This window comes from Rattus rattus, chromosome 9 (assembly GCF_011064425.1).
Source record: "Rattus rattus isolate New Zealand chromosome 9, Rrattus_CSIRO_v1, whole genome shotgun sequence".
Taxonomy (NCBI): domain Eukaryota; kingdom Metazoa; phylum Chordata; class Mammalia; order Rodentia; family Muridae; genus Rattus; species Rattus rattus.
Window position 1 is genome coordinate 85,301,004 of NC_046162.1, and position 22,516 is coordinate 85,323,519.

The 22,516-nt window shown below is 41.9% G+C and overlaps 1 protein-coding gene across 9 annotated transcripts in view; it reads right to left on the reverse strand.

The window, feature by feature from the left end:
* The window catches only part of Bcas3 (BCAS3 microtubule associated cell migration factor), a 451,135-nt gene that overhangs the window by 382,701 nt on the left and 45,918 nt on the right, over positions 1–22,516 (reverse strand). For all 9 annotated transcript variants that reach the window (XM_032912992.1, XM_032912993.1, XM_032912987.1 and 6 more), the window contains exon 7: positions 7,559–7,631. In XM_032912992.1, the coding sequence (XP_032768883.1) occupies positions 7,559–7,631 (73 nt within the window). The remainder of the gene's footprint in view (positions 1–7,558; positions 7,632–22,516) is intronic.

The following is a 22,516-nucleotide window of genomic DNA, read 5'->3' on the forward strand; positions in this document are numbered from 1 at the left end:
TGTGTACGAGTGTCAAATCCCCTGAAATGAGAATTACAGACAGTTGTGAACTGCATTGTGGGTGCTGAGATTTGAACCCTGATCCTTTGGAAGAGCATCCAGTGCTCTTAACTGCAGAACCATCACTCCAGCTTACATTTTAATTTAATTTTTCCCCCAGTTTAATCTATTTTTATATACATTGGTATATTGTATGTTTGTATGCATGTATGTATGCATGTATGTATGTATATATGTATATGTGAGGGGTTGGATGCTGAAGCTATAAAGAGTTATGAACTGCCATGTGGTTGCTGGGAATTGAACTCAGGACCTCTAGAAGAGGAGTCAGTGCTCTTAACCACTGAGCCATCTCTCGAACCACTGAATTCATAATTTTAGACAAATAAATACAATTGAGGTTGCAGAGTAGTGTAACAGTCCATTCTCAGTTTATGCAAATATACACTCTTACCTCAGACTGAGATCTGTCCACTGGGTATTTTATAACTACATTAAGCATAAGAGTCAAGTGTATAACGTTCCAGCTCTGCCTTACCCTCTCATGGAAACTATAACTTTTTCTTAACTGATGAAGAGAACTTAGGTCATGATAAATGTTGTAAATATACATTTATGCCATCTCTTGTTTATTAATAATTTATTATTTACTGACACCTGTACACAGACATACATGGAGGCAGAACATGTGAATTAAATTAAAATAAATTAAAAATAAAAGTTTAAATTACAAGCACAGCTAGTAAGTCTGCTCAGTGTCCTACCAGGGTGTCTGCTAGCGGTCACACAGTAGGAGTGTTTACTCTGTCTTCAAGTCTAAAGACTGCACTGAAGCCATGAGAAAAAGTGATAGCGCAGTCCTCTTCTCAAGATCGTCTGATATCCGTAGATAGATTAACTGTGATCACATCATATGAAGACGACTTGAGGGTCAAAGGTTACACTCTCTTAGAAGTGCTTCACATTCAGTATTCATGAAGCAACATTGGCACAGACTTTACCATTTAATCACCTATAATCTAAAACCATAAATTGATTTATTTACTTTTTCATTAATTTACTAATGTAGAAAAGTCTTTTGTTTGTTGTTGTTTGTAGTGTTGGGGGTCAAATCTAGGGCTTTGCACACACTAGGAGAAACACTCTACAGCATAGCTATGAGCCCAAAACAAAAGCCCCAAAATGGAAGCATCGTATTGGCTCTTTTACACTAAAATCTAGTTTTCTTTATGACCTCTTCTCCTACCCCTTACCCAGACATACACCTCCTTAACAATACAAAAGGCAAGACCCAGAGCCTTTTACTAGGGCAAGCTGTCTTCACTGAGCTAAAAATCCCTAATTCCTCACCCCTGTACTAGAATCTAGGTCTCAGATCACCCATATCCATCTGCTGGCCAGTCACATTCATAATTGCCAAGCTAGTGGTTGGCATATGCTACACCAAGATAAACCCATTCTCTGGTGGGTAAGAAGAGGCAGATATCCAAGGGCGCAGAGCTAGGAGAAGAAGACCTACAAGAGGCCCGACCGATCCCAGAGGGACAGAGCAGTGGAGAGCTGGGGCCTAGCAGAATGGCTCTTCTCTGTGGGCAGCAGAACTGGTGGACTTCTCCTGTGTGCCTGCAGAAGTAATGCTGTCTAACCTGTGACTCCATCGGACCTCACAAAACAATTCAAGAACTCAAAGTGGCAGACATTACCTGTAAATGGCACTTCATGGCAAAAGAAAAGTCACATTCCTGTCATCCCAAGGGTCTCCTCCAACCTCTACTGAATATAGCATTTATTAAGATTACATAAAATACTGTAATCAAACTCAGGCAGCAAGATCACTGTGAATACCAACCTGAGTGACAGAACTCAGCTCAGAACAACATTAATTTAAGGCTGGAGAGATGGCTCAGGCTTTAACATATCTGTTGTTTTTCCAGAGGACCTGAGTTCAATTCTCAGCACGGACACAAGGCAGCTCCCAACCACTTGTTACCCTAATTACAGTACTCTAATACTTGTCCTGGCTTCCAAAGGCAGCTACAGACAGAAATATGCACATGAACTTAAAATATTAAGTTGTGCATACCCAAAGAACTTCTCGAATCAAAAAGTTCACATGGCTTATTCTATTTTTCTGAAGGGTCCTGAGAAATAAGCTCCTTATCATCAAAATCCACTCCTCAGTAAATTACCTCTCACGGACTATGACATACTGCTCTTCCCCTGGGACATTATCTTATGACAACTGATATTCATCCTTAAATTGTGTTAAAAACAAATCCTTTAATCACAGCATGGGCAGTGTTTATAAGGAAAGGAAAATACTTCTCAAGTGGGAAAGAAGACGAAGCTTCCAGAGCTGAGTTACACAGGCGTGTGAGTTACACTTACACGCACACGCGCACGCATACACACACACACACACACACACACACACACACACACACACACACACACACACATTCACTCCTTCATCTGGAGATTGCCCATTTCTATAAACATCTGTAAAGCAAAAGCCACCAACTCTGAATTTCATCACCACACATCCCAACCCAAGTTTACCTTCAGCTTCATCCCAGTTTACCTTCAGCTACCCTGTCAGGGTTTTGTTTGTTTGTTTGTTTGTTTTTCTTTGCTACTTTGAATACAGTTACTCTCCTGAGTTTAATTTCTTATAAATCACTTTTTGAGACTTGTTGGATTGTTCCTGTTTTCCCCTTAAAATTTTAAGTGCAGTTCATGGGATTTTTAGAAAAGATTTAGATTAACTACTATAAAATATTTGCAAGATTTAACATCTCAAAACACACAGCCATGTTATTTTTGCCTTATATGAAGGCCTGGCTTTCAGGGAACTGCCTCTGTTTCTAAGTAACTAGTTGGTCAGCCAAGAAGTCAACGAAAAGTTTGATGCCTTTGACAAGCTTCCACATCCTCCTGTTTTTCTGTTCCCACAGACTGTTTAGCCCTGCATGCTTGTGTGACTTCTCAACTTGACTGGATCTGGAACCAACTAAACAGCAAGCTGTTTGGGCGCACCTGTGAGAGATTTTCTTAATCAGGTTACTTGGAGTGAGAAGACCCACCCAAAATGTGGGTGGCACCTTCCAGTGGCATCTCTAATTAATGGAGGTCAAAGAAAGAAAGGCCCGCTATGCTGTTGTCTGCTTGCTGCTGCTCTCCCTGACTGACTGTTTACCCCATCAATGCTGTAGTTTCTGCCTGTAGCTCCAACTCCTTTTACAATGTCTCCTAACACACCGCTATGGTGTGCCCTGTGAATAGCTGACTGAAGATGAAGAACGCCATGGCCTAGTTTACAGACCACCCTAAACACTATGCAGGCAACCCCCAGAGAAATGGACACTGAAGCACTTACAGCCACTTATTGGGACAACTCTAAAGGGCACTCACTGGTGAATGGACATCTTCACAGGGAAGAATTCTGGACTGTGCACATCGTGATATGTTTCCCTTGGTTGGCTGGATGGTCAGGACAGGGAAAACCCATCCATGGAAACTGGTGAGAACAATGTTTGGGGAAGAGGTGAGTGCACAGATCTCTACAATTGGGCAAAAAATGGAAAGATATGTGTTCCATATAAACTCTCATCAGAAGGTAAGTTAGCAGAGGGAGAGTCAACAGTAAAGTAGACAAGACAACCCTTTCTTTGGGCAGTCAGCCTCTCTCCAGCCATCCTTGCTACAGCTGAGTAGGCCCATGAACAAAGGAAACAAAAGGTGTGGAGGTGAAGACTATGCATGAGCTCAACAACGCATACATCCACTCACTAAAGCTGGCCCAACTGTGGCTGCTGCTAAGTCTTCAAGCAGAGGCCAAAACTGAGCCTAGTGCACCACCACTCCTGGAGTGGCCAACCAGCCTGGTAGTCAGCTAACTACACTGGACCTCTCCACCACGAAAAGGGCAGCACTTAGTTCTTACTGAAATGGATCATTCCAACTGGCTTACATCACCTGAACAGAGGCAGAGGAGGACATGAGGCTCTCAGAGGAATAATAACCAGCTGCTTCCTCCACCTGATGGCAGTGTACTCAACCTGGGGTAGGAGCCAGAACAGTGGACAGGGAAGACTAAAGCTGGGGCTCCCTCTCTTGGACTATGGGGAAAACTCTCATTGCCTGTAGATTAAGGCTTTCGATGTGTGGCCAGTTAGAGAAGTAGTGCCTACAGCCCTATATCCCAAGCTCTGTAAGGAAGGTTCCTGGGGATGAACTTTAGCAGAAGTGGCATTGGGACCCTGGAAGGAAGAAAGACATTGCTTTATATATCCCCTGGGGAAGGAATTTTATCAAGACCTGTACATAAGGCTTTCTCCAAAGCAGTCTCCTATGGACCTACAGAATGCTTTATCCATCATCACAGAGTTGCACATGGGCAAAGAAGTGTGACAGTAGGTCCATGATCAAGAATGTATCAGTCTTACATGTTCCCTACCCTGAAAGAGCTAGCTTGAACCATAGAATGACCTTTTAAAGACACAGAATACCAAACATGGGCTATGATGGCATCTGCCATTAACTCCAGCGCTCAGTTAGCAGAGGCAGGCAGAGTTCAGTGAGGCCAACCTGGTCTATATATCAACTTCCAGGCCAGTCAGAAATACACAAAGAAACACCATCTCTTAAAGAACAAAAATAAGGGGCTGGAGAGATGGTTCAGTGGTTAAAGAGCACTGATTGTTCTTCAAAAGAACCCAGGTTCAATTTCCAGCACCAACACGGTAGCCAACAACCGTCTGGCTCTAATTCCAGGGCATTTAACACCTTCATACAGATGACACACAAGCAAAACACCAATCCAATGCACATAAAATAAAAATAAATGAATTACAAAAAATAAATAAATATAAAATAAACTAGCAGTAGCCTTTAGACCCAAGGTAGGATTTTCCAGAAGTCTCTACACTTTGGATCACCATCTAGCACATGGCACTGTTCCCCTGAAAGCCAGGACCCACAGATCTAGGAATCAAGGAATAAAAAAGAATATGGCCCCACTCACCATTACCCACTAAGCAAAATTTATGCTGAAATAGAAGTTTGGGTTTCAAAGGGGAGTACTCTTGTCAGGAGATAGCAAACACCCACCCAACAGAAAGCTAAGGTTCTCCCAGCCACTTTGGGCTCCTGATGAGCTTCGTCAACAGGCTAAGTAAGATACGTCTGGGGAGCTGACTAATTCAGTCTACCAGGAACAAACTGAGCTACTTCAGAGTCCAGGGGATCTCTCAGAACATCTCTTGGCACTGCCATAGAAACTATAACCCATTCCAGGCGATGTAAATGGCCCACTCCCACACTGCAGGAATGAAGGCATGGTTTACCCCTCCAGTCAAAGAACCAAGACCTGTGAAGTGTTTGCTGGATGTAGAGGAAACACAGAATGGATGGTAGAGATGTCAGTTATAAATACCAGCTATGATCATGTGACAAGCTACAGAAATGAAGACTGCAATTTCCAAGGATGATTCTGTCCCATTTTGTTAAGAATGTGCTAAACAGGTGTGTCTTACTTCCACAATCTCTTTATCATGTGAGAACATTAAGACAGTATCAGTGGTGAAGAATCTATACCTACATCTTTAACGTTCACATACTAAGAGACTAAGAATTCTTCAAGGTAGCATGCCTATTCTAGGGAAAATGGTGCATTTGCAGCCGTACCTGTATAGTTGTATCATGTTAGGGAGAATTATTTTATGTTGTGGTGACTTGGAAATTAAGCATGACATAAGGAAAGGTGATTGTGTGTAAAACTGACAAAGAGTGGACATGTAATGGTTGATCTTAGTCATCAGCCTGACTGGATCTGGAACCAACTAAAAGGCACGCCTCTGAGCACACCTGTGAAGAATTTCCTGTCAGGTTCTCTGAAATCTGAAGACAACTGTAAATGTGTACAGTACCTGCCAGCAGCTGCCCAGCCCAAAGGAGGGCAAAGAAAGCAAGAAAGCAGCTCTGTCCTGCCTGCCTGCACTCTCCCCGGTGAGAGCATCTGCTGCTGCTACTGCTATTAAGCTGTATCATTAGCTGATTCACAGTCTCGGGGCTTTGGTCTTCCAGCCTAGACTGACTTCGCTGTTCTCTAAGCATCCTCCAGGCCCTCAACAACAGACTGGGACTACAGATGCACTCACCTACTGGGTTATCAGCCTTTCCAGTATGAGACAGCCATACGGCCCAATCCATATTGTGCAAGCCTTCTAACAACCATCTTTCTATTATACACTTACTTGTTATCAGTACTGTAACTCTGGTGAACCCTAGCATGTATTCCATAAAGTCAGCCATATTCATAAGTAATAATAATCAAGACCTCATTATTTGGCTGGATATGATGGCCCATGTTTGTAATCCCAACCCAGGATGTTATCACAGGACGCCCTTAGGAGCTACACAGTGAGTTCATAGCAGCCTAAACTACAAACATGTCGAGAGGGAGAGGGGCTGGAGAGACATCTGCACCGACTGCTCTTCCAGAGGACCCAGATTTGAGTCCCCAGCACCCATAAGTAACTACAGCTCTAGTTCCAGATCTGACACTGTCTTCTGGCCTCCTCAGGCACCAGGCACAACGTGGTACAAAGACATACATGTAAGCAAAACACTCATACACACAAAAAAGTTTTATCTGGACATAATTCCATTACTATATATGTTATGTCAGTAGAAAATTTTCCTTTTCCAAAGCCCCATCAAGTGTACACCATGAGCTGGAAGCTTATGGCAGCAACAAGCAGCTGCTGTCTGATATCCATCAGACCATCTTCCTTCCAACAGAGGCACAAATACTTCTTAACTCCGCTTGCAACTGAGAACTCCAAGCGAACACACTGGCCATTTCAGATCACTATAAAAGAACATCAAAGCTATAGAGAGCGGACATAGGTCACTAGAGCATCATGGAAAGATTGCACTAGCTCCGAGCTGTCTATGTATACACTTCTCCATAACTCTGTACGGCACTGCAGCTTTACTAAGCATACCCCTAACTGGGATTAGCAGAGGTTTAAAATACAAGGAACACAATGAATAACTACTTGAAAGTCACCAGAAAGAGTATGGCTCCCATTTAATACCTGCAGGAAGCAGATAGATACCTGAAAACAGTGCCCTAATTCACAGTAGCCAGCATGAACATGACAGCATTTGATTCACAATTGAATGAGGTCAGCAAATCAGTCCTTTGAATGTGTGAAGCACGGAGAATAGTACTCATAGATTCACAAGGAATTAGAGAGCCAAGCAGTATCTCTAGAGCAGCCTCAACAGCATTAGTGCACAGCACCAATGCACTACATTAATAACATGGTGATTAAGACTGTTTCTATTAACACCTGACAGTGACTTCTGCAGTGAGAGCATGCACATTAATAATGAATTGCTACAAACACATGACCTCTTTTCTCCATGCTGACAATCTTTTACTCCGAGATTGCACTGTGATCTATCATCACATAAGGAAAGAAGAAGGAAGGTAGTAAATGCATCACAGCAAATGCTACAAGTTTTAAGGCTTCAACTTAAATATCCTTACCCTGAAGATCCAATGCTCTTACAAACACCAAGAAGAGGTCTTTTCTCAGCAAAGTTATCACACTTTAGAGCACCTGTTAGAAAGCATAAAACAAATGTATGTTGAGAAACTCTTGAATTTTTCCCATTACTTCAAAATATTTACAATAGAGGATGGGGTGAATGAGTGGCAGATCACTTGTCTGCAATGTACAGAACAATGTGCACATGTGTATATCTACACGTTTGTGTACATATGTATATACACAATAGAAATGTATTCAGTATAACATTCAATCTACACATTTAATGGTACAAACTAAAAAATATTTTAAGTATTAAAGATAGTGACAGACATCTTATTAAAGACGTTTTCTTTAACTGGAACCTGTTTCAATCTTACCAACATCCTCTGTGAGATCAAAAAAAAAAAAAAAAACCATATGCTACAGTGATGGCGAGGTCCTTAAGACTAGCATGTGCCGGCACACACCTTTGACTCCAGAACTCAGGAGGCAGAGGCAGGTAGGTCTCAGAGTTTGAGGCCAGCCTGGTCTACAGAATGAGTTCCAGGACAGCCAGAACTACACAGAGAAACCTTGACTCAAAAAAGAAAATTATGTCCACCAAATAAACTCTACATAAAATCACATAAGAAATTAAGACCAGCCCTTGCTAGTTGTTAGGGTATATAAATGCTCAAGAAATCAGACTAACCCCTAATACCTTCACATTACCAATTCTGCCAGTTTAGCACATACAGAATAAGATTTGACTAACCTCTATACCTAATCACTAAAACAAACAAACAAAACCAACAACAAAATTAACTTGTTTTGTTTTGCCTTGAAGATAGCAACTTTCTCTGTACCTATAGCCTATCCTACCACACCTAGTTTCTAATTTTCTTTTTTCTTCGTAGTTTTATTTTTATGTATCTGGATCTTTTGCCTGCCTGCATATCTGTGCACTCAGAGCCTGCACTACTCAAGAGAGCAGAACAGGGTGTCTGCTCCCCTGGAACGGGGTGAGAGATGATTAGCTGTAAGCCTCCATGTGGATTCTAGGCCACGAACATGAATCCCTTTGAAATGCAGCCAGTACTCTTAATTAACCACTGATCCATTTTCCAGCCCAAATTTTCTTTCTTTCTTTTTTTTTTCCCTTCTCTCTTTGATAAGGTCTTGAATAGCCACGGTTGGCTTTTAATTTACCATGGAGCCAAAACTACCTTTAAACCTTTACTCCTCCTGCCTCTACTTCCCTTGGGTGCTCAAAATTAAGTTCCCTTATAAAAACTATTTACACAAGACTGACATTAAAATAATTAATGATTCATATATCCCATTCAAGTCAGTAATGACACTTGTGCTTGCCTTGAATGCAGAAGCCTGAGATTGATTCCCAGAGCCCATGTTAAAAACAGCAGCATGTGGGGCTGGACTGACAGGCAGTTATGTTCTTATTGGCCTCAGTTCTCAGCACCCACATGGCAGTTCACAACCTTCTGCACTTCCAGTTTCTGAGGATGAGAATTCCCACACTAGCCTTCTCAGACACCAGGCATACATGTGATTCACACGCATATAATTAAAAACAAATCACATGAAAAGAAGTTCAACCACATAAGAGAAATTCCTGTAATCGATGGCATATATACGTAGGAGAATGCATGTGCTGCCGATTTTAATGTAAATCACCTAGAGAACAGAAGTCTGTGAGGACAGTCAGACTATCCTCTTCATATTTCCTGAAAAAAGGGAAGCCCTCATGGCAGACTTTCCCTCCCTTTCTTGGGAGAAAGAATGAAAGATGAGCAAACCTGAGTGAGTGTGGTTAGGCCAATCCTTGGCCCCACAAATGCCAACCTCATGGGGACTGTCAGCCTAGCCACTTCTTTTACTCTCTACTTTCCTGGGGAGATGCCAACACACAAGCAAAACTCTGTCACACACCATGTGCAAGTTTCCTTACCATGCCTGTCTCTCACACCATCCTATCCACAGGCACCAACTATAGGAGGTCAGGAGGTCAGAAGAGAACTCTTTTACTCCCCCACACTATAGCTGATATATTTTAAGGTGTTGGTATATATGTATGTATGTATGTATGTATGTATGTATGTATGTATGTATGTATATATGTATATATGTATATATATGTATGTATGCGTGTGTGTGTATGTATGTGTGTATGTATGTATGTATGTATGTATGTATGTATGTATGTATGTAGTATGTATGTATGTATTTTGGACACAAGGTCTTTCACTGTATTAGCTAGGGCTGGCCTTTGTAGACCAGCCTGGCAGGCCTTGATCCCAAAGAAATCTGCCTGCCTCTATCTCCTGAGTGCCACTGACCTGGTCAAGATTCTTTAGATCAAAAATAAGTAACTAAAACTAATACCTTACCTAGAGTGGTCTCATAGAAGAGGACTAGAGAGCAATGCAGACAGATGGATCATCACCTGATCCATCTTGTACACGATCCCTAATACTCGGAGTAACAGTCAGTTTGCTGGGCAAGCCCGACACCCTGAGTCACACCCAAGAACCCACAAAGAAGAGAGAACGAGTTCCCAATAGTCATCCTCTAGCTTCCATATGTACTCCCACAGGGACATGCTCCCTCCCTCCTTCCCCTTCCTCTCTCTCTCATACACATAAACACGCACTCTCTGTCATACACACAATCAGGCAAACAATATACAAAATAAATCTCTTACATACTTTCCACTTAAAATGTAATTATAATCCTATGAAAGGTTATTTATCAAACATAAGATTCAATTTTGATAACTTTATCAAAATTTAATGAATAAAATTATAAATTCAAAAATTATTGAATCTACAAATATTGCCCCCGCAATTTTATCCTACATGTGCACTCAAGGGTGAGAGATAACTTACGTGCATGCTTACTTATTCCAGCAATATTTAAAATAGTAAAGGGAGAAAGAGATAAACGTGTGGGAAATGTCCATGCCCCACGCTGTAATCAAGCCATGCTGAATGTAAGCACTGACAGGCGGCAGCTACAATGGGGAAGGGGGACCACACAACAGTGGGAAGACACAAACCCACTTCCCAAGGCACATAAAAGCCATAATCGCCGTTGACAGGAGAGGCAACAGAAATTAGAAGACAAGTAGAAAGAAACTTTTCAATGAGGAAATAGTTTCTGCCTTCTGGTTTTCAGCCTATGTGATACATAAATTTATTGTAAAATGTCTGTGTTCACTTTAAACAAGAAGCCATACACCAGGAGACAAGCTAGTGTTTGTTTTAAATAGGAACACAAGCTGGGCCGTGAAAACATGCACTTAATGTTATTCTCTCTAAAAATTCTAGGAAAGCAATTAATAAAGTTTTAAAATATGTAATAACCCCAACAAATTTTACAAAGAGATGAGTACTGGCGAATTTAGCAGCCCTAAGTAAAAGCTGGAGGCCCCAGTGGTGGAAAAATACTGGAAGATTAAAGGGACTTTATATACTGGATTATAAAAAGCACAGTGAGTGATTATACCAGGTACACTTGGGACTGGATGTGAAAGAACCCATCCAATTAAAATAAAAAGGACTGGCTTGTCACCGGCTACTTGAGAAACTCTCAGATGGCAAAAACTTTACTTCCAGACAACTTAACTCACCCTCCCCATTCCCAACTGACTGAAAGGCAGCTCTCCAGAGAGCTGAGCCAGCAGCCCCAGGTGAGCGAGGATTAAATGACAGCATTAATGCTTAATATCGAACTGCCTTTCCCATGCCTGGGACTCCTCCATCTCTGAGTTTCCCAAACACTAGTGTCAGATCATTATCATCCAAGTCTCCTCTGGGGAGCAGAACAGCCCCAGGACGAAGGACAGAAAAGCACTGTCCACCAGAAAACTGCAGGAAACAAACTGCACGGTGGTGATGAAGGTGAGGCTGGCAGTCAGCTGTGAGTTTGGCACAGACAGCCAAGGATCTACGGTAGTTTCAAAAAGTGTCTCCACAGGGAGAATTATAATGTCACCTTTACTGATTTCCAGGAAATGGGCAGATCATGACAACAAGAAAAACTGTGAAATGGATGCTGAAGCCTTGAGGGAGCTCTGGGAGCCAGCAGTGCCTGCCCAGAAGATTCAAGGCCCCAGGTTCTATTCCTAGTACTGAGTAAGCCAGGCTTGGTAGCTCATGCCTGTGTCCTAGCACTTCGGAGGTAGAGGCAGGAGGATTGAATCATGGTCATCCTCAGCCACAAAATAAAAACAGAAAAAGAGAGGAATGGAGGGAGGATGCGGGGAAGAGAGGGGAGAGGAGAGTGGGGAGAAGGGGGGAGAAGAAATTTCTGAGAAATTCCAAACGGTAGGTGTTATTTTCAAACTTGAAAAATGCACCAGAGATAAACTGAAGAAAACTTTCCAGAATACTATAAACTATGCACAAGAAATCTTCAAAGTCTGATTTCAAAGATTCAACCTGGAAGAGGAGCCAAAAAGAAAAAGCAAAACCCAGGAGTACTGAGCACCTCTCCGCCCCGCCTCAGCACAGGGAAGGCCAGCAAATTAAAGGTCTGACTCTGTGTCCAAGGCAAGAAGGAACAAACGAAAAGGATATTTGTCCAAGATCAAAACATTACACAGTACTCTAAAATTACATGTTTTTTGTTATTACATAAAAAATTTTAAATAAAATAACATGTCTGCTCAAACATATTTTACAATGGATTATTTCTGCTTCTGCTACAAATCGGATTTAACAATTAATAATCTGACTTTTAAATCCATGCATGAGTTAAAATTTAACTGATCCAAAGCCTACACTATTTCTATGCAAAATTAATTACAATTGAAGTCCATCTACACAAAGCCAATCCTTCACTCCTTCAATACCCGGTCTACTTCCCGGTCTTTCCGGTTTGCACCAGTTCTGTACAGACCAGTCTGTCATTTCAAAGGAGGAAACATCAAGTTGAAAAGTGCGACACTGGCATGGCTGGCTGCCTCCTCCTCTCAAGATGAACTGAAGAGCTCCTCTGCTTCCCACCGGCCACAGCGGAGCAAGTTTAACCACAACGCTCCCCTAAGATGCTCTTCCTGGACAGTCAGAAGCCAAATTTGTGAGACTCAGAAGAGAATCCTACCTTGGGCACAGTGCCCACCAGGTGCCTGCTACCAAAGTCAATAGGAGCTGAAGTAACTGACCACAAGAGACAAGGATCCCCGAAATGTCTAAATACATCTGAGGCAAAACCCTATACAAACTGGAGAAAGAAAAAAGAACTGTAATTTCAGAGTTTGAAAATGTTAGTAAATTTTAATCTTCATTTAATTATTTTCTGGATGGCCTGAATAAATACAATTCTTAAAGTACACACTCATAAACAGTGTGGTGTTCACTTGGCGTTTGTTGTCATTGTCGTTGTCGTTGTCGTCGTCGTTGTTGTTGTTGTTGTTGTTGTTGTTGTTGTTGTATGGGTATAAATAGCAGCCTGCACTCTTCCTGAGGCCTAATGGAGTCATCGCCCTCCGGTAATGTAATCCTCCAAATTGGAGCGGATTAACTTCTTATACAGAATTGTGTGTGTGTGTGCATGTACAATAGAGAGAATGACGTGGTACACACCTGCCCCACAGCACTTGACAGAATGCACGATGATTGAAATGAAATGCGGCTCACTAAATCCATCAAATACAAGAACTACGGCAATCCTGTTGCAAAGTCCTTTTGTTAAACTCCTTTTATTCTAAATCCTTTTAATTCTGTTCTATAACACTAAAACATTTATAAAAAGCTTAAAATCCTAATAAATCACACAATTAAAGTAATGAAAATGGGCCTGCACACCAAGTCACCAACTCCTCCACCACTCAACAAAATTCAAAACAGTTTGCTTGTCAGAAAACGTTAACTAATATCCCCCATCACAAACACCACTGTAAACTCATTTAAACCAAAGAGCTTAAGCTCATAAATCAGCCTTGAGATTTCAAGACATCAACTAGAAACAGCTTCTACCTTAGTCCAAAAGCAGATCCAGAGGCAAATAAAAGCCCAACTGGTGATGAAATATTACGCCTCTCCTTTTGATGTCGAAGATGATGCCCTGCATATAAAGACTTTACACAACAGTATGTCCTCGCTAATAAATTTTTACTGTGAAAATCTTTTCCAGAAGGATTTCTTTGAACAACTAAATTCATTTAAACCATTCAGCTAAACCATCCTTAAAACCTCCTGCCTCCTCTCTTAAAGGCCGAGTCTCATATTGCCCATGCTGTCTTCAACCTCACTCCATAGCTAGCAGACAGTGATGTGGACACGGATCCTCTTGCCCTCACCTCCCGCACACTAAGGGTACTTTTATTTTTTAGCTGAAATCATTTTCTTTGTAACGGACATCACCAAGAGGTCCCTGGGGTTCTTTACTTACAGATCCCCTCAATGGGAGCACTTCAGACACAGACAAAGTGTGCAACTTCACATGACGCTACTGCCAAAAATTTGTGTGTCAGTTTGGAGGCTCTCAGGCTTTTTACGTGGTACAATTTCTATTTTCTTACCAGATTTTCCATAAACAATCTCCAGCATAAACAGGACAGTCCTCTTATGTTTTTTCTTATCTAAACAGGAAGGTGTTGAGGGAGCAACTTCTTTATAACAGAGAAGAGAGGGATGAAACATGAAGGACCCTGTGGCTTCAGAGATCTGGACAAGGAACAAGAGCGTCTTAAAACTATCCAACCTAAATATGATCACAAAAACCACCTTGGCATTTGCCCTCAATATTCAAAATACATACATAAATCTTCGCCTCCCAGTGAACTCACTGTACTAAAGCACACACAGACTCCTTCTAAGTCTAAGGGCTGAAATGAGGGTCTCATGTGAGGCTGTTCATGTTCCCCTCAGTCCCTAAGCATCACTCTGGCCCAAGACAGCATATGTTTGAGCACTTAGCCTGTGACGTGTCCTTTAACCAATCGAGGTGCCCTGTATTTCACACTGACAACCAAGCCTTCCTTCACAGACTAGACTTTCCACTGCTATGTGGAGGACTTAGCTGACAGTGAGAGATGGTTAGACAGTCTCTGCACATGGGTGCACAACTAAACAGCACATCTGACCCCGAAAGCAGCCCAACTCTGACCTCTGACTACTGAGGAAAACAACTATGGAACTATGAGCCAAGTCACGGACAAAGGCTAATCACTCAATTCCTTACTGCTCTTGTACAAGGGGGTGGCCACCAATATATCACAGAGGTTCACCATGACTGTTGAAAGGGGACACATGCCAAGGGTCGGGGGAGGGACTGTGTGATGCCAGCCCTGTTCCTGCTCTGACCAGCACCATGATCCTTTGATGCCTACGCCCATGACCCACTCTGGGCCACACTGGGATTTCCCAGGCTCTCCTGCTTCATAGCACAGCCCTTTCTAATCTCTGCTCAGTGCTCTCACTCATGGCCTAAACATCTTGACCAAAACATCCCTGAATAAGAAAGGCCTTCCTGTCCCCCATCTTTCACCACATTCAATCTTTGAACCCCAATTTATTTCTTCACGGCACCTGTACCTCCTACTACACACATTACATTATTGATCTACTTCTCTGTGTAGCACTCCCATGTCACAACAGCTATAGTCACTCCTAAAGAACATGTTCAAGCCCATCCCTAAAAGTAATGGTATTATACCATTCAATGGAAAAATACTGGATGATACAAAGGAACAATGTCTAGGATTTAAAACCACCCCTAATACGGGGAGAACAGTTTCCTCTGATATGAAAGAACTCAGAAAACAAAAGAAAGCAAGCACTGGAGAGGAGGTGGGTGGGAAAAGCTCCTGGCTGTTGTGAATCTGTCCTCTCGGAGATATGGAATACAAAGGGCACAGCTGCTGTGGTGGTTTGACCAGGCCTAATCTAGGGAGTGGCAATATAGGTGTGGCCTTGGAAGTGTGTCACTGTGGGGGTGGGCTTTGAGACCCTCCTCCTAGCTGTCTGGAAGACAGTAGTCTTCTCCTGTTTGACTTCAGAACAAGATGTAGAACTCTCAGCTCCTCCTGCACCATGCCTGCCTGGAGGCTGCCATGCTCCCACCTTGAAGATAATGGACTGATCTCTGAACCTGTAAGCCAGCCCCAATTAAATGTTGTCCTTCTAAGATGTGCCTTGGCCATGGTGTCTCTTCACAGCAATAGGAACCCTAACTAAGACACGTGTCAGAATTTAGACTGAAGCCAGGCATGGTGGCTTACAAGGGCCATGATAGAAAGAGCTCTTGTTCCCTCCTCAAAACAAGCTTGAAGCTATGACACACAAAGCTCTGCACTTGCAGGCTACAAAGGACAGTTAAAGTTAGCAAGTAAGAAACGCGGCCAGCAGTCGGGGGACAACAACAGCAGGTGGCTGTATTACCACAGAGCTGAGCACACAGCGAGCACAGATGTGCCAGAGCGAAGGCAGCCAGAAGCCCTGACGAGAGAAACGGGCATAGGCAGACTATGAAGTGGACAGAGCATCAGTTAGTCACAAAACAGACCAAAGTCACAGTAGGTAAAGGGGAAATGTGATTTAACATGCTGTGTACAGTATACTGTTAAAAGCACCATACTACGAGAAAATACGTGCAGAAAACACAGCAGACATAGGACCAGAGGTCAAAACACACAGGAACTGGAGCCTGGGAATTATTGTTTAGTTGGCTAGTTTGGTGTTTTGTTTACTTTTGGTTTTATCTGGGTTTTGGAAGTAAATTTGCTGGAGACTACATACACAGTCTTGCACATACTAACCACACCTTTTACCACAAGGCTAAGCCCTGAGAATCAACCACCAAAAAAAAAAAAAAAAAAAAAAAAAAAAAAAGACCTGGAAAGTCCACACATTTGACCCAGCACTGAGGAGACAGAGGGAGAGGGGACTATAGGTCCTCTCAAGGCTACATAGCAAGGCTTCATGCTGTTGTAAAACTGCCTATTACAGCTGTAAGGTGCTCAGCCCAGCTCCTGCAGAGGCCAACACTGACAGCAGCAGGTAGGCGGACATGCAGCAACAGCACTCTTATTCATTACTGTACAACTAAAAAGATGGTGTCCTAGCAAGCGCAAGGCCCTGGGTTCGTCCCCAGCTCCAAAAAAAAAAAAAAAAAAAAAAAAAGAAAGGAAAAGGAAAAAGATGGTGTCGCCACTATGGAAGGCAGTGTGACAGTCCCTTCAAAACTAAATATGCACTACCATACAATGACCTCAGCTTCCTAATACTTAGTAGAAGTTATGAATGCCTACAGTGGTCTTACTTACTTCTAACAGACATACTGAGCTAAACGTGGATGAAACCAGCATGCCCTCCTGTAAGTGAATGGATAAACCACCCTTGGTTGTGATGAAATATTATTCAGAACTGAGAGGAAAGGAATGAGCTGTCAAATACGAAGCAGTTAACTACATTTCATTCGATGAAAGAAGCCAAGGAGAAAGCATGAATACGGAATGAGTCTGTCACATGACATTCAGAGAAAGGCAAGACTATGAACTTGTAAACAGTTAAAAAAAAGAAAAAAAGAAAGAAAAGAAAAATTAGTCAAATACTTCGATTTTATTTAGGAATTTGCATTCACTTAAGTGTGTTTACTGCAAATGTACCCCACCCACGAGAGAAAGGGGCCCCAACAATGGGGATCTGCATATGTATCTTCCTAATCCCAAATGCTCTCATGGCTGGGACAGGAAAATCACAAGTTCAAGACTTGCTAGAGTACAGACCCAGCTCAATTCTGAACTGGGCAACAGCACATAAAGTTCAAAGGTTTAGCACTTACCTAGATTCACAAGGCCCAAAAGAGCTAACATCATTGCAGAAAGAAACAATACTGGCAAATTAACAAGATTTGTAATATAGTTTGCCAATATCTAATAAAACCAAGCATATACTTATATGTCCCAGCAATCCCACTTCTAAATAAAGACCCATGAGACCCAGGGTGGGGACAACAGCCAAGACAACCTGGAAACTCACTAACCAGTCAGCCTAAAAGAACATACAGCTCCTGCTTCAGTGAGAAGCCCTATCTTAAAGGATTTTCTCTGGCCAACATGCATACACTCAGCGTGCACACCAGCAGGCCAATGTGCAAGCGCTCCAAGGACATACATGTCAAAATAGTTCTTAAATGGCACAGCACAAGTGACTCTCAAAAGCATGATACAAAATTTAGATGAGCGTGAGAATGGAAGCCTGCAATCTTACAACTTGAACAGCTGAGGCTAGAGGTCAAAGAGCAAAGGGAAAGAAAAGGAGACAGCATAGGAGGAAGAGAAGAGAGAAAAGGAGGAGAAATGACTCAGCCACTGGAACTCATATCAGAACTAGAGTCCTGAAGCCAGCGCACAGCACTACCCAACAAAAACAAGCAGAGACCCACTCAATGACCAAATAATAGCCAAACAACAGACTGTGTATCCACAGTCTACCAACTGATAAATATTTAGATAATCTCCACATTCATATAATGCTGCTCTGAAACTCATGTATACATTCTTGAATCGGCATATATTTGCATTATATGGACATTATATTTCATTTCTTGGTTGTATACCTAGGGACAGAATTCATGGGTTCGTGTGGTAACTCTATATATAAAACACTTTAAGCAACTTCAAACTAGTTTTCAACATAACTCCACTAATGATACATTCCCAAGGACCATGATTGAAGGTTCCAATTTTTCCACATCCTTCCCACATGTGTTTTATTCTGCTGTGTGCTGTAACTGTCCCAGGGCACTCTGGGCTGACAGTGGGGCTTTCTGCAGTCATGACAGGCCTGCGAGTTGAATGTGGCCCCAGTGACATAGCTGTCTACTTGTCTGCTCATCAAACAATGTTCCTCGAATTCATTAACTTTGAGGTAAGTAAGTTTTATTTCAATAAAGGTAAATTTTATTTATTTTAAACAAGCTATTACTTAGCAAATGTTGAGTTTTATGTTTCATGCCTAGGAATATGTCACAATAACCAAATACAGATTTTAGGGACAATGAAAAGTCTATGAATCAAGGCCCAGTCTCAGTGAGAGCATTTAACCCGTGACAGTCATCTGTCTATTTGGGTCGATATCATCAAACCCTCGGTAATTAGCAGCCACTCATTACACCTGTTTTCCTAAACCTGGACTGAGACAGCCAATGTATACTGTGAGTTCATTTCAAGCCACAAAAAGAGCGGTCAAACATTTATTCTAAACACTTATTAAAAACAAACAAAATTCACCGATGTATTTGTGACATTTAAATGCAGTAATGGAAGACAATGGCTTCTCTGTGTATTTCTCCCCATGTCCGTTATATCCACATCTCTCCTAAAACAGAGACACTGAAGGTATTTTACATCTTCATAGTGAACAATAAATACAGACTAAGCTACTTTTTTTTTCTTTTCTTTTTATCGGAGCTGGGGACCGAACCCAGGGCCTTGCACTTGCTAGGCAAGCGCTCTACCACTGAGCTAAATCCCCAACCCCGCTACTTTTTTAAAAAGACACAGTTCTCTATACATGGAGGCCCAGTTGGCCTGTAACTTGCTATGTAGACCAAGTTGGACTCCAATTCAGAGGTCCACTAGGGTCACTCTACCTAGTGCTAAGATTAAAGATCTGGCCTCAAAGTAAAATCACACTAACAAGTATGTAGTATTTAGAGCCTAGAAACACCTAGATTAGATAAAATATATATATATATATATATATATGTATGTGTATGTATATATATTTATTTTTATTTCCTGGCACTAAAAACAAACTAATGAGGATACTGACACTGAGGTAAACTGAGGCCTGTGGGGAACAGGCACATGCAGCCTTCAACGTTACCAACAAAGCAGCACTGGGCACTAGCATTCACACAGGTCACTGAGTTAGAATCCTCATCTAGATCCCTCCTAGGAAAGGGCGTCTACACAGCGTTTACTCAGCATTTACACAGGTTTTACCTTATATCAAAGCACATACCATGCCACCCAAAAACAGAAATGCTGTCCTCTGAACAGGATCAGGACGAACAGAGCCTTCTAAAGCATAAGCTTGAAAAACAGATCGTCCTAAATGACCCCAACCAGCGTGGCTTCCATGCTAAAGATGAGGTGTTAGAAACACACACACATCACCAGTAGATGCAAATAAGAAATTAGAGCAGAAAACATCAGGGAAGCCCCAAATCTCAGAGTTCAGCCATTTAAAATGTCAATAAGCCTGTTCCTCTTCTTTGTAATACACTGCTGATAACTGGGAGAAAATGTCAGTTAGCCTATGTTTAGAGGGAGAGGGAGAGGGAGAGGGAGAGAGAGAGGGAGAGAGAGGGAGAGAGAGACAGAGAGAGAGACAGAGAGAGAGACAGAGAGAGAGAGACACAGAGAGAGAGTGTGTGTGTGTTTGCATGCAGTCATGTGTTTAACCACATTTGTTTAACCACAGCCATCAAAAGGTTACATCAAAAATATCACACCAACATTTTTGAGAATCTAGTCATAAATTCTGACTTCATACAGCTGAACAAATCAAATGATTCTCCTTTGAACATGACAAAAACCAGATTTAACTTGTAACTAATATAGCTGTATATGGGAGTTTGTGAAATCAGAAAACTACAGTAAGAAAAAAGTTAAAAACAATGAGTTGTATAAAAGATGAAATGTAACAATTTTTAGAAACAATGGGGCAAAACACATAAATGAGTTTTACATATGCATAAATATATAAGGGGAAAATCCAGCCATCCATATGCTAAGCTGTTAGGTACACGTGCTCAGTATCTGGGGAATGAGAAAGGCAAGAAAGGAGAAAGGAAAAGGAAAGAGTATAATTTTCCCTGAAACACAGAATTACATGAACCTTCAATGCCAAGAGTTGAATTTTCATAACCTTTAGTTGTTAGTCTGATGTGACAGTAATTTACACATGTTCTGCCCAGACTCTGAACACCTATCTCCTCCTGTTCTCGTCCCCAGAAATAACTCACTATGCTGCTGTGAACAGTTTTGATTTTTGTTTTGTGCGTGCGTGCGTGCGTGTATGTGTGTGTGTGCGCGCGCGCATGTCGTCTATAGAGTTCTTGCAGAGCCCAGAAGGGGGCACTGGACCCCTAGAGCTTGAACTATTGGCATTTGTGATTCACTCCTAAATACTGGAACCCTGCAAGAACAGCTCAATATCTCAAGCCCTGAGCCATCGCTTCAGCACCATCACTTTCTCCCTTTCCTTCCTCCCTCCCTCCCTCCCTCCCTCCCTGCCTTCCCACAGTAACAGTAAGCTAGCTACCAAAAGGGATCCTGGGAACTGAGGTCCTCTGCAAGGTCAGCAAATGCTGTCAAACACTAGGCCATCTCTCCAGCCCCCGGATGTTTGTTTTCTGAGATAAGGTCTCAAGTAGTCTAAGGCTGTCTCATATTCAGCAAACAGCCACTACAGAACCTCCATAATGGTTAATATCAATTGTCCCTGACAGGATCTAGAATCACCCAGCAAATGGTCCTGTGGGTATGCCAGTGAAGGGCTGCCTAGGTTAGCTTGAAGTACATCCGACAAGGAACATGGCGAGTAGGTTAACAGAGGGAGGAAGACCTACTGAGTGTAGTTGGCAATGTCCTGTCTGCTGGGGTCCCAGCCAGCACAGAAAGGGAAGGCTAGCTGAGCACTGACCAGTGCTCTGCCTCTTGCCAGTGCAGTGCTGTTTCCTTCAAGCTCCCCTTCATTTCTGTGATTTATAACTTTCTTTTCTTGAAATTTCTCCTTTCTGATATTTTACTAAGCAGCAAGGAAAGTCATTATTAGAAATAATGCCTTTGAGGCTGGAGAAATGGCTCAGTGGTTAAGAGCACTGGCTGCTCTTCCAGAGGTCCTGAGTTCAATTCCCAGCAACCAAATGGTGGCTCACAACCATCTGTAATGGGATCTGATGCCCTCTTCTGGTGTGCATGAAAACAGCTACAGTGTACTCATATAAATAAAATAAATAAATCTTTTAAAAAAAAAAAGAAAGAAAGAATGCCTTCAGGGCTAGAACGATGGCTCAGTGGTTAAGAGCACTGACTGCTGTGTCTGAAGACAGCTATAGTGTACTCATAGACATAAAATATTCACGACTCGATTGATTGATTATACAAGTGAGTTTCCAGAACTAAACTCACTACCTAGATTAATACAAAACCTTGACTTACTTGAAATCACGTTCCAAGACAAATTTTCACAAAAGATCAGCATCAGGTTTCTTATTATTATTTACCTTTATGTGAACCTTAAAGGACCTTTTTAATAATTTTAAATTAGCATATAAGACCTTTTTGGTTTGTTTGTTTTTTAGGTTTCTCTGTGCAGCCCTAGCTGTCCTGGGACTCACTCTGTAGACCAAGCATTCCCAGTGCTGAGATTAAAGGTGAGCACCACGACCACCCAGCCTCATTAAAACAGTTTTCAAGCAGACTGTGTTTTAGCAGTTTCCACCTTATTTCCCACCTACTTCGAATTTTTATTGATATAAAAATGTCAACTTATTGGTTGTAGCTTTTTACATTTCTTTGACAGATGATGGCATACAGCTTTCTATGTAACTGAAGATCTACACTTCCTGAGTGCTGGGATTACAAGTGTGTAAACCATACCTGGTTTTGCAGGACCCAGGGCCCCACACATGCTGGACAAGCTCACTACCAACAGAACTACAGCACAGTCTTGCTCTATGTGACTTTTAAACTGAAAAACTTCCAAAGATTTAGATTCATTAAGAATGTACTGCGGGGCTGGATAAATGGCTCAGGTAAGAGCACTCACTGGCTGCTTGTCCAGAGGACCCAGGTTTAATCCCAGTACCAACAAGTCAGCTCAAAACTGTTTCTAACTCCAGTACCAAGGGATTCAACCCTTTCACATAGACATACATAAAAGCAAAACAGCAATGCACATAAAACAAATTATTAAAAACTATTAGTTTAAAAAATG